This window comes from Nycticebus coucang, chromosome 1 (genome assembly GCF_027406575.1).
Source record: "Nycticebus coucang isolate mNycCou1 chromosome 1, mNycCou1.pri, whole genome shotgun sequence".
Lineage (NCBI taxonomy): Eukaryota > Metazoa > Chordata > Mammalia > Primates > Lorisidae > Nycticebus > Nycticebus coucang.
In genome coordinates this window covers 111,381,111-111,394,046 of record NC_069780.1, presented here as the reverse complement: position 1 = coordinate 111,394,046, position 12,936 = coordinate 111,381,111, and the positions used below count along the sequence as shown (strand labels likewise).

The 12,936-nt window shown below is 35.9% G+C and overlaps 1 protein-coding gene across 1 annotated transcript in view; it reads right to left on the bottom strand.

The window, feature by feature from the left end:
* Positions 1-12,936, bottom strand: part of ELL2 (elongation factor for RNA polymerase II 2) — a 76,848-nt gene that overhangs the window by 45,738 nt on the left and 18,174 nt on the right. Inside the window, exon 2 of the mRNA XM_053586316.1 lies at positions 11,063-11,110. Within this exon, the coding sequence (XP_053442291.1) occupies positions 11,063-11,110 (48 nt within the window). The remainder of the gene's footprint in view (positions 1-11,062; positions 11,111-12,936) is intronic.

Genomic DNA, 12,936 nt, shown 5'->3' with positions numbered 1-12,936 from the left:
CTCATGCCAGATATTACCAAGCAAACGTGTTTTAAACATTACCAAATAAATCTGGGAAATTAAAAAAAAAAAAAACCTGTGTTTAACATTGGCCAGGGCACCACCTCATGACAGGCACTTTCAAACAGCTGTGGAAATAGGAAGCAGCAGCTTTCTGGGAGTGGGGTGGGGTGAGTGATTTGGCAACAGTTACTGAAACTTTAAAAATGTTCTGACCTAGTAAATGCCACATCTAGGAATCTATCCAGATAAATAATTGAAGACAAAAATAATGACTAATGTACAAGGATGCTCATCATACCATTATTATTATATACATTCAAATCACAACCTGGTAAGGGGGGAAGAAAAAGAAACTGTACACATATAGGAGAATGGCTAAATAAATTATAATGTTATCTGTAAAATGAAATATAAAGCAGCTATTTAAAAGTAACTTTTACTACTCAGTAAAAGGAAAATGCTCAAGATATGTGCTAAATTAAAAAAAAAAAACAACAAACAAACAGTAAATACAGAGATTATAGTTTTTTTTTTTTTGAGATAGAGTCTCACTCTGTTGCCCTGGGTAGAGTGCTATGACATAGCTCACGACAATCTCAAACTCCTGGGCTCAAGCCCCTCCTGCCTCAGCCTCCTGAGCAGCTGGAACTATAGGCACCTGCCACAACGTCTGGCTAATTTTTGTATTTTTAGTGGAGAATGGATCTCACACTTGCTTAGATTGATCTTGAACTTCTGAGCTCAAGCGATTCACCTGCCTGTGCCTCCCAGAGTGCTAGGATTTACAGGTATGAACCACGCCACCCCCCACACCTGGCCTAAGACCATAATTTTCAGAAAGTGTGTGTGTAAGCAAGAGAAAGGACTAGAAGAAAACCAGCAAAACTGTTTTGCACAGTTAGGATAACTTCTATTATTCATTTTTACTCTTATGTTTACTTTGTACAATTCCAAAATGTTCATGCCCTTTGCTTTTCAATCAGAAGCAATAATGGCTCTGTAAAATATAATAATTAGATGTTAGGTTTGCCCTTCCTGATTCGTCACCTCAACTATTTTTAAAAGGTTAGGCATTACTTTTTTTTTTTTACCAAATCAGAAATTGTAAAAGACTTTATCCAAAATTAATCCTAGATTCATAACTATCCTATCCTTTACATTCTCTAAAAAATGAAGAGAATATTATCATCCTTAAAAACCAACAAACAGGGCGGCGCCTGTGGCTCAGTGAGTAGGGCGCCAGCCCCATATGCCGAGGGTGGCGGGTTCAAACCCAGCCCCGGCCAAACTGCAACCAAAAAAAAAAAAAATAGCCGGGCGTTGTGGCGGGCGCCTGTAGTCCCAGCTGCTCGGGAGGCTGAGGCAAGAGAATCGCGTGAGCCCAAGAGTTAGAGGTTGCTGTGAGCCGTGTGATGCCACGGCACTCTACCTGAGGGCAGTACAGTGAGACTCTGTCTCTACAAAAAAAAAAAAAAAAAAAACCAACAAACAAAACAAGTTTCCCTAGCAGAAAGTTTTCCTTTATAGTCTAACACAAAAGTTTCAAACAGCTGTGGAAATATAAGTCATCGTTATCTCACTGGAGAATGGAAGAACCTCAAAACACCTTCCTTCCAGACTGAAGACTAACTTCAGTGAATTAGCAATATGCCTAGATTAAGAGAAAATGGAAAATCATTCAGATTAGTCCTAAGAAAAAACGGGGTTGGTTAGTAAAGTTTTGCTACCTTCATGAAGATGGCTATGCCTTATATTCTCACTCTAAAATAAAATATCCTTAGCATAATTTACTGAGTGATTATTAAGCTCTAGGCTAAATATTATCAAAGGCTGCCCTTTTCCTATAGCTACTTAGGTACCAACCTTCTGATGTGGGCCTGATTTGGTTCTCCCTTAATCAGTTCTCCATTGCATTCCAAGTTTTATCACCCTAACCTCCAAGAACCTCATTTTTTAAAATATTTTATTTTATTTTTGTTTTATTAAATCATAGCTGTGTACAATAATGCAATCATGAGGTACAATGTGCTGGTTCCATATACAGTCTGAAATATTTTCACCAAACTGGTTAACACAGCCTTCATGGCATTTTCTACACCTAGGGTGCATCTTGGAAGAGTGCAGGTGAAGTTTACTAAGTGTAGAGTATAAGGGTTTGAACACAATAATTAAAAACCTTATTTTTAAAAAATTCAACAAACTACTTTTTATTCCTCTAATATGTCCTTCTTTAAGTGTGACCTTTTCCCCAGGACACTTCATAATACCACTGCTTCAAAATGCCAAGTATTAACTCAGAAAGGAAAATGGCCTCTCCTTCCACACCCTTGATAACACCAGCATCTCTGCCCATATATACCTTCTGTCCATTGGTCAGAGATTACCGGCAGGGAGAAAACTTTCTCCACCGATAAATGACAAAGCAACTCTATCAAGTAGTTCACTAGCAAGATATTTAGCTGGTGTCTACCTATAGATAACTTCTTTTTTCTCCTTGTCAACCTGTTTTTAAACCTTTATTATGCAGCTTTTCTCCATGGCTTTTGTCATATTTAAACTTGTATCTCCAAAATTTCTTTTATGTTTATAGAACAATTAGGAAATAAAGATAAAAAATGCCTTTTTGGCATTTACTGAATAAATACGTTCTGGTTTTTCTCATTTAACCCATGAAGACAACAAACTATCTTTAAAGTTAATAAGGAGAACTTATGTAATATTTGTTGCTATAAAACAAATACAGCTTGATAGTCATGAAACTTGATAATATAATGAACACCTGTAAACTCACCAGTGAAGAACTAAAAGGTCAGCAAACATATCTTCCTGTTCCTCTCCTTTCCCTCCCAGAGGTAACCACTATGCTAACTTATATTATTATCACTCCTTTTTTGGTTTTTAATAATGTTATCATATATTTAAACCTAAACAATATATTTAATTTTGTCTCTTATTAAATTTTATAAAAACCATTTCATATCATATATAGCCTTCTGTCTGCTTAGGACATTCACGGCCACGCTGTGTAATTACAAGTCAGTGCTTTCCATTGTTTAGACTTTTCCACTGAGTGAGGATGCCAAAGTTCATTCTCTATCTTCTGCTACTCTCATTAATAAGCATGAGCAAAATTTGGCAAAAGCAGTTAAATTTCACAATGTCAGTAATTAAAAGTAACAGCACTCATAATTTAAGTATTCAAATGTAAACTAGTGGCAGTGCCTGTGGCTAAGTGGGTCGGGGGCTGGCCCCTTATACTGAGGGTGGTGTATACTGCCCCAGCCAAACTGCAACAACTACAAGAACAAAAAAAAAAAAACAAAACAGCCGGGCATTGTAGTGGATGCCTGTAGTCCCAGCTACTCAGGAGGCTGAGGCAAGAGAATCTCTTGAGCCCAGGAGTTTGAGGTTGCTGTGAGCTATGACAACACGGCACTCTACCGAGGGCGACAAAGTGAGACTCTGTCTCAAAAAAAAAAAAAAAAAAACAAGAAGCACTGCTCTCCAAGGTGAAACCCTAACTCCTTAGGAAAGTGGGAGTACGGCCAGGCCTGCCTAGCACTCTGCCCATGCTGCACCACAGCCCTCAAAAGCATTTTTATCCTTCTCTGATCAGCTAACTCCTGCTAATCCATCAGACCTTACCTCTAACATTACTTCTTCTGAGGCATTCCCAACTACCTCTCCTCTTGCTAGTTGTGGGGAGGGAATGCTCAACAAATGTTTCTGTGGGAACGAGTAAAAATGCTCATTGAACACTATGACAGGGCAGGGGATCCGTGTAGTGAGGAAAACAGGCTCTGGAGTCAGATGCCTAGATATGAGTGCGGCTCCTTCACTCACTGTTTGCATGAGCTTCCACAAGTCATTTAACCTTGGAGCCATACTTTACACATCAACAAAATGGGAGTACCTGCTTGATAGCATTGCTGTGAGGATTTAATAAGAAAATATATATAAAGTGTTTTAATATAGAGTTCTTGGCATGTAATAGTTAATAAATGTTAGCTGTAATTACTGAAAAATAATTGGAATCTATAAATAAAATAGATAATTATGATTTTATGCTAAATATAGTATAAATTATAAAACTTTAATTAGAGGGATTTGAAAATTCTTCACCTGATAAAGGCAAATTCATTAGTTTCAAAGCATGTATGTGGACTTTGAAGTCCTTAAGTCAGTGAAACTCTTTTCTTCTAAACTTGTTTGCAAAAGTTTAATAAACATTTTTGTCCGAAAGACAAGTTGAGAACATTTTTAGTTCATAATCTTGTCCCTTCCAGTTTAAATTACAATTTAGGAATAGGTATAAGAATATACCTTCCCTATAAATTCTCCAGGTTATCTAACATAGTGAGTTAATAATAGAAAGGAAGCTAGTTAAGGAGGGTCAGGAAAAAAATTCTGAAAAGATTCTATTTAGGGTAAGCTCTTATTAAAGCAAGTAGGAACTCTCTAAATATTTCTACTATATTGCTGTAGTCTGTGGCAATCTACGATGCCAGAAAATGTGAGATAATTCATGGTTTTATGTACCATTATGTAACATAAAATACTGACAAACCATGGCACGATGAGATGCATTCCAAGTTCAAAGACCTTAAAAGTTAAAAAGAATAAAACACACACACTACATCCCTTGGAATCAGTGACAAAGATTTTCTTTTTTGTTGTCATTGTTATTAAATATTGTTTGAAATAAGATCTGGGACTTGGATATACTCTGCTAAGGTTTTTATTTTTCCTTGCTTTAAATTTTGACATTTTATAAGAGCTTTTATAAAATCATCTTACATGCTAAGACAGAGTCTTACACATAGTAAGAGGTCAACAGATATTTTAATACTGCTCACAGTTAAGATATAAGGGATGGTTAAGCTAAAAGGAGCACAAGGTCTTACAGAATGGTAAAAGACTAGTATTTTCCAAGCTTAAATAATAAGTGAGTGCTATTAAAGTGATATTGTCTGCAATACAGATTACTCGATTTCACAAGTTTCAGTTTTTTGGTGGGAAACAAAATAGCAAAGTTATTGGTGGTGGATTTTTTTGACAAACAGATAATGCCAGTTAGGAATGAGCTGGTTCAAGGTTGTATTTACCTGTGTGTACACAGAGTCTACTGTGGTGGGTATACAACATGTATTCATGAAGGTCTGCTAAATGAAGACAGAACACTTAACTCACTGCTAAGAATGCAATTTATGGTATTTGTGGCAGTTGCAGATTTAAATTATAGCTCCAATTGTGGCTTTCCAGTGATGCAGCTTAAAGGACAGAGCTGTTCGGTCAGCAAGTATTTTGAGACAGTTTCCTCAGGCACCACATTAGTAAAAACTTCCCTCCCACCTCTACTATTCTAAGCTCTTCAAGAACAGGAGCGCTGTTAATTTACAACAGCTGTAAACTATAATTTAATTATTGTTTTTGATAGTATGAGTTTCTAGGGTCCCATTCCCTGCCTAAAACGAGATTTTAAAAAGTGTGTGTGTGTGTGTGTGTGTGTGTGTGTGTGTGTGTGTGTATACAGACAGGGTGTCCATAAAGTCTGACTTATGCAGACCAATATATTTGAACAGAAAAGGTAGCTGATAAGATCCACAATTTAAAATTTTAAATAGCACACAAACTTTATGGACACCCGGTATATATGTTAACAATTTTTTAAATTGGGTAATTTATTGTTTTATTAATACCTTAGTAAATTAATATGTGGATACAGAATTGTATTTTAAGGTAAATGCCATCTACATGTGCTAACCACTGCAATATTTTAAAAATTAAAACTGCCATTACAAAAAGATATAATTTTAACATCCTTCTAGTATGAATTACATTTCAGAGCCGGAGTATAAAGGTAACTATTAGTCAGCAACCTTCTGAGCAGACTGACTAAACACAACCCTTGGCAAAACCAGTGGACTAGCCAAACCAAAACGGTAGGGGAAAGAAGTTGGAGGGAAGGCATGTATCATCCAAGAAGGAAGGGCAGTGTTGGGGGTTTATTTTTATCTTTGCTGCTTATTTTAAGCTGATAGTTATCTTTGCTTCCCAGGGACCAAGCAGGGTAGGGGAGGGCAGTCTGGGGGAAGCATTTTCAGGAGGGTTGAAATGGCCTACTAATTTCAAATACTGTATAATTTTGTTTTTTAACCCAATCTTCTTTCTCCGTAGATTCCAAAAACTAAAATAACTAATTACCAAAGTACCTTTGAATGGTTTGCTAAGTATGGAGATTAAAACAAAGAAAAATCCAACCCTCTGCTTTTTAGAATTAATGACTATGACCATAGTTTTTCACTATTCAAGCCTTTAAAGTTACCAGTTAAATGCTGATTTAATCTTCAGAAGGTCACTGTGCCTTCGGAAGGCACACATTCAGAACTTGTTTGGCTAGCTACTCCTTGCTCATTCTTGGAAAAGTATGTGTGACTCAGTGTTTCACAGGAGGCAATGAATGGTACATATAGAAAACAGTTTCTATTTTTAGTCCTTAAAAATTATTTCTAAAAATTATTTATGTATAACTTCTATTTTTACAAGCCTCTGGAATTTCCAAGTTCGAAAGTAAGCAATTAAATTAGAACAAAGTGTAGAACATTTTTTTAACAACTACTGAATTAACACTGAGGTCTAGAATCTCATGTTCTGTGAGACAGTGAACATTATTTCTCACTGCCCTGAACAATCTTTCTCATGCCCCGAAGAGTCCCTGAGGCCATAGGCGAGTCCACTCTGTAAGGCCACCATATGCCAGTGACTGGCCATTATTTAATGTTGAAACGTCACCGTTTCAGATTTCATGTCAATTATTATACACTAGATACATATGTTTGTGTGCACGTGTGCACGCATGCAAACAGTTTACATGCATGCAAACATAGTTCTTAACAGGCCTTTTGGAACTTTGCATACCTATTGCCAACATTTTACATTTACTATAACTTTTACATGTATCAGCCTTATTCCTGGTAGTCCTTTTCTACACACGTTCTAAGTGGAGAATTCTGGACAAATCCTGTTCTTCTTTCTTGAGTATCATCAGCCTGTATGTGTTTGCCAGACTGACCTCTCTGAGTGAAGCCCAAGTCCTGGCCATCCTTGCATCTTTTTGCACTAGCTACTTAACAAAGTACTTGGCACCAGTAAGGGCTGAAAGAACGTGCAATGAATAACCAATAAACAGAACAATAAGCTAACCTGTTAGTACATTCACTGGTGGCACCTGTCCATAGTTTATTGTTTAGAATAATTACATTGGTTGACAACTGTACAATTAACAACAGCCATTACATGAAAACACATGAGCTAACTCGCTTCTAGCATCTCTTTTAAAGCTGTACCGTACCGTTGGAAGAATTCTTACCTAGAGATGTAAAGACCAAGGCTGTAGCAACAGCTCTGCCTCTATCAACTGTGTGCCTTCAGATAAGACACTTTCAACAAGCATGAAAATACAGCTTAGTTTTTAAAAATTCATTGGAATACACATGTCTGGAAATTTTTCACCTGCCACATTTTCAGTACCTGGTTAAAATAAAGAGACAGAACTATCCTGAGTTTTTAAAAGCTCACTTGACAATGATGCCACTTTTGGAAAATGGGTACAGCACACCCTATGAATGTTGTAACTTGAACACCTCAATGCCACAGCCAGTGTGCATCTTATTAGCTACCTTTTCTGTCCAAATATATTAGTGTGCAGATATTTATAATCCTGGTAAAACTTCAGTGATGAACACAGTAGGTACAGATAACAATTGTAGGATTCAGACTCAAAAGTATTTTGGGCTGATTTATTCAGCTTCTGATATTCATGAGTTTAGAAAGCAGAATCAACTGCTCCCATAGATAATTCCTCATCTTTCTGAACCCAGAAATGCCTTCACCGACCACTCAGTTTCCTGAGGGCTTTCTTCCACTAAGGGTAAGGGGTGGAATGAACTACAAAAGACACAATTTGTATTTTTTTATGCTGTCCAAGTGTGATAATAAAAATCCAGGTAATCAATGACTCTCTGAATTTTTGATCTTTAAAGATACTCTCTTAAAGATACTGCTATACTTTAATGTTTCAGTCTGCACTCATTTAGAAGAAAACTTCATCCTAAGAGAACAGGTTCAGGCACAAAAGTAAATATACTTAAGAGCTAACCTGGCAAGACCCAAATTCTGGTCTCCTAAAGACATTACTGAAGGAAAAAAATCTAATTAGTAACAAGGAATAGTATACCACATAGTATGTAGCATGAGACTCATCAGAAAAGCAGGGAAAGCTTTAACGTTGTATGTTCCTTTTAAAATGCTAGTTTAACAATATTTCAGTTACACTTCAAATATGCCAATGCATGATGCTATGATGACAGTCAAGGTACATTTTCAATCACCTTTGATGTAAAAAGACAAAATTTCTCATTAAGAAAAGATACCATTTTTGTGGTAAATCTAAATTTAAACCTTTCAATTTAAAGTCCTAAATATATTCCACATAGGAAAATTCTGTAAGTATACTCCTTTGGAGAGTTTTTAAAGTAATCAGCACAGGCAATGTTAAATTATCATGGCTCTGGGGGAAAAAAAAACAAAAACAGAGGAGCACTGTAGAGAAGACCCTCACATTTGTGGCTCTGTGTACTCCCTGTGGGCTGTGCCAACCCACTCTCTCCCCTGTAATGACTCTTTGTTTTTACTAAATCCCAAAGGGCTGGGGAGAGCTGGGCAGAGAAAAGGGGGGAGGGGTGGATGGAATGCAGCTGTGGGCTCTAAAACAATGCTGAGTCCAGATATTTTGTTCCCAATTAGAATAATAAAAAGAGTAGGGGGTTGAGGAGACAGACCCAGAGTAAATAAGGTAGGGCCAAGCACCCCACAGCTCTCAGCCTACTCTCAGCCAGCTCTCAGCATCTCTCCCCCTCATCCTATCACCATTCATTTGGGTTAAAAAGCTTCCCTGTTCAAATTCAAACACTCAGTCTAAGATTTAACCTATCAGACATTTATATGTGAATTATGTCTGTTGGTCAACTCTACTGGGCAAGGAAAAGAATAGAGGAGAAAGTAGAGCAGGCAAAGATGAACTAGGGAGCTTGAACATGGGGGACAGGAAACCTGTAGGTTTTGTCGACAGTAAAAACAATCACAATCTTAACTTGCTTGAAATCAACAATTCGAAGAGGCAGAAGTCAGAAAAGGCAGCCCAAGGTACCAAAGACAAATTGCCTGCTTTGCAGGGCATCCCTAGATGCCCAGGAGCGGCTAGTACAAGGAAAACCACAGGGTCAGAGTGGAAAGCCGGGAAGCCTGCACACACTAGTCCCCATCTTTCAGTTTAACTTGGTGCCTCCTAAGAAAATGTCCTATACTTGGACTTCTCTGGCCTTGATGTCCCCATGGGAGACAGGATTAAGAGAAGCAGGAGCTGCAGAACAAGGTGATAATGCTGTAAGTCCTAGTGAGAAACAGCTCAAACCTTACTCTTCTCCTCAGCCCCCTCCTCCCAGTTAACACTGTAGTGAAAACCCACCACGGAGCCTTCCAGAGCTCACAGACTCAGCCCCTGCCTCTGGAACATCCTTTTGGATATTATTGATGCCATTAAAATTGGGAGAAAAATTCAAGAAGCCTTAAACAATTGAACTAACTCCTCAAATATAGAATCAGAATGTGCTAATGTCTACCTAAAAAGCTATACAAAAAATTTCAAAACACTTAGTCTAATTAGGATTTCATTCATGAACACTCAGTTATTGAGGAGGGTTAAAAAGACTTCATTGTAAAGTTGTCATGTAGAAGCAAAGCTTTGACATCTACACAAACGTCTCCTTCAAGTTAGCATTACACAACACATTTAGAAGTACTCTTAGGGCTTGTTGAATGATGTAATTAACCTCAGTCTTGAAATGTTTTCAAGTTATAAAGTTTAGAAAGATTGTATTTATTTTATATTGGTATTTGTGCACTGTGACATAACTAAACAAAAATTCACAAGAATGGAGATTTATAATAATCATGACTATAATTCTAAATGTGTGATTATTATACACTGTATTCCTATATCAAAATATTGCATGTATCATAAATATATGTAACTATTATGTAGTCATAATTAAAAATAAAAACTTTAATGAAAGAATAAATGCTAAAAATTAATGCATTTTAAATTTAAAACATTAAGTATGATATTAAAAATATATTAAAATAAGCATAATATAGTGATTATGGTATGAGTGTGTAATTTGGTGCTTTAAGAATATTTGGTAAATACTCCTTTTAATAAAAAAGAATATAATACTTCTCCCTCAACCTGCCTTTTCTCTATAGCCCTAAAATCCACTTACAGATATTTTCATATTTACATACTATAGTTAGTATATAAGAACAAATATAGACATGCATATTAATTTAAGTGAAGAAACAAAATAGAATGATTGAACTAAATATTAATAATTTAAAAAGAATACTGATACAACTCTTGCAAAACTTATCTATTATAAACATAAAATTCATAGGTCTATTTTATTAGGAGCTATCATTTATTAATGGTTTTAAATGCAGCAAAAAATAAACATAGAATGCTTTTTTTCTGTGCATTAGAAAAACTCAATTTCTATTTATACATTTCATTTCCTAATACTACACAAACAGCAAATTTTTGTTAATAGTGAAAGTTGTATAGTTAAAAAACTATACAAACAGCAAATTTTTGTTAATAGTGAAAGTTGAAATCAATAATTCCTTATAGGTGTTTAGTTGTAAACAAAACATATTCACACAATACCATGATGTATGCTATACTTCAATAAAAAGACTCAAACATGCAATTATACATGATTTAGGAAAAGACCACTTTCAATATCATTAACTACATCTGAACTATTTTTTAAATAGAGGTAATTCAAGCCTCTTAATGAAAAATGTTAGAAATTTTCAGTCACAAAAGTCACAAAATATAAATGTCTGGTGGCATCAAGAGGCTCAGGTGAATTTTTTAAATTTTAAAAGTTTAATAGCATGTAAGAATATTAGATTTTCTTTCCAAATCAATAAGAGTACTCACCCCTTGGAGTCCTTGGAACCGAATCGAAGGTCGAAAAGGAATTAAATTCTATTAAAAGAAATGAGAAACAAACAGGTAAATATTGGTTACTATGCCACAGAGCTAAATGTTTAAACTTTTAAAATCTTTGTATTGGCAATGCCATAGTATAGTAGTATATGAAACTCCCTTTTCACACTGTTGTGGGTGGCATTTATTATGATGCCTTAGCTGAATGATATCATACTCTTTACATTTCTCTGAACCACACAACCAAAAGGTATTTTTTGGCAGTGTACTTAATCATGTATTTGAAATGGAATGACATGATTTAGTAAAAATAATTACTATACTAATTGAATTGTACATTTATAAAAGCATATTGTTGCTTTGTTTCCTGGCATATTTTTACTAGGGGTGGGGAGAGAGAAGAGATAATTGGAGGAACTTCGTACTCCAACAGGATGCTAGAAATATAAAATTAAAGTATTTGAGAATGAGCTGTGGCTTTCCATTTTCTCACATTTTACCAGACATTTGTTTTTAGATGATGGTCAAACAAGTTGCCAATTTTCTCATAAAATTCTTAACCAGAAGAAAAAAAGTTTTAGAATAATTTTTTTGTTTGTTTTATTACAAGCTTTGCCTTTTCATAACTTCGATATGAAGTTCTGCATTTGGAAGAAAAGCTATAATTGTGAATATCAGCCATGGTCTCTAGTATGGTTTCCTGTATTCAGTCACCAGTGTGTCTGTCTATGTGAATGCTTTTATAAATTGCTAACAGAAATCCAGGAGGAAATCATATTTTGGTAATATTTAATAGTGAAAAATCAGCTGTTAACTATTCTTCACACTATCATATCTGAATCCAGTGTACAAAAACAAACAGTGCTTTCTGGTCTCACCTCTACCCCAAATAAAAAAAGGCACTCATGTGCCCTCTCTCAGCCATGGTTTATCACCTATCACTTCCAATTACTTCTCCAAACTCCAGATAAAAAAGTTTACTAATGAGGAGTATAAAAACCTAAGGAGAAATAAGTAAAGGATAAGTACTTCTTTATAAGATAGACTACCTGAATATGAAATCAAGTGGTAGCATTAATCATATTATTTATAAAAATGAATAAAAAAAGGTCTTCCTGGAGATAGTATTACGGTATTACAATGGATACTGTTATCTCTGTCCTACAACCATAAGATTTTATTTACCTTTGGGATTACAGCACAATCAAGTACTCCTGGGTGACAAATGCAGACCTTGGTGTGGGTTAAGTGGATTTTTTCTTTTTTGCAGTTTTGGCCAGGGCCAGGCTTGAACCTGCCACCCCCAGTATATGGGGCCAGCGGCCTACTCCTTAAGCCACAGGCGCTGCCCTGAAGTGGGTTTTTTTTCAAAGGAAAAATAAAAAGGTAGTGTTTGAAATTTTAATACCTAATTTTTAGTAGTGTTTCATTCTACATATTAACTTCCACCCCAAAACTACTTTCCTTGGCTAAACTTATTTTTCCTAAAGTAATGAAAGCCTCCCCACAGAAATGTGGGAAGGCCCACTTTGTGCGAAAGGTGAGTGGCCCTCCAATTTAGGCAATGCAGGTTCAGGTTCCAATTTTCGTAATGTTTCCATCCACAGCCCTGCCCCTTGAATCTCCTTTCAGATCACAAACACTGAACATCTCCTTAGAGACTTGTTATGATTCCCTCCTTGACTCTTGGCAACTCAGGGCTGTCCTAAGTTCATCACTAAAATTTGAAATTCTCTCTCCATTAAGTCCATCAATTCTTACTGTCAAATAAAAAACTTTTTCTTGGTTTTCACATTGCTGACTGAAAATTTCTGGACATTTTTCATCTACTGATATTACACTGTACTTAGAGGGACAAGTGCTCC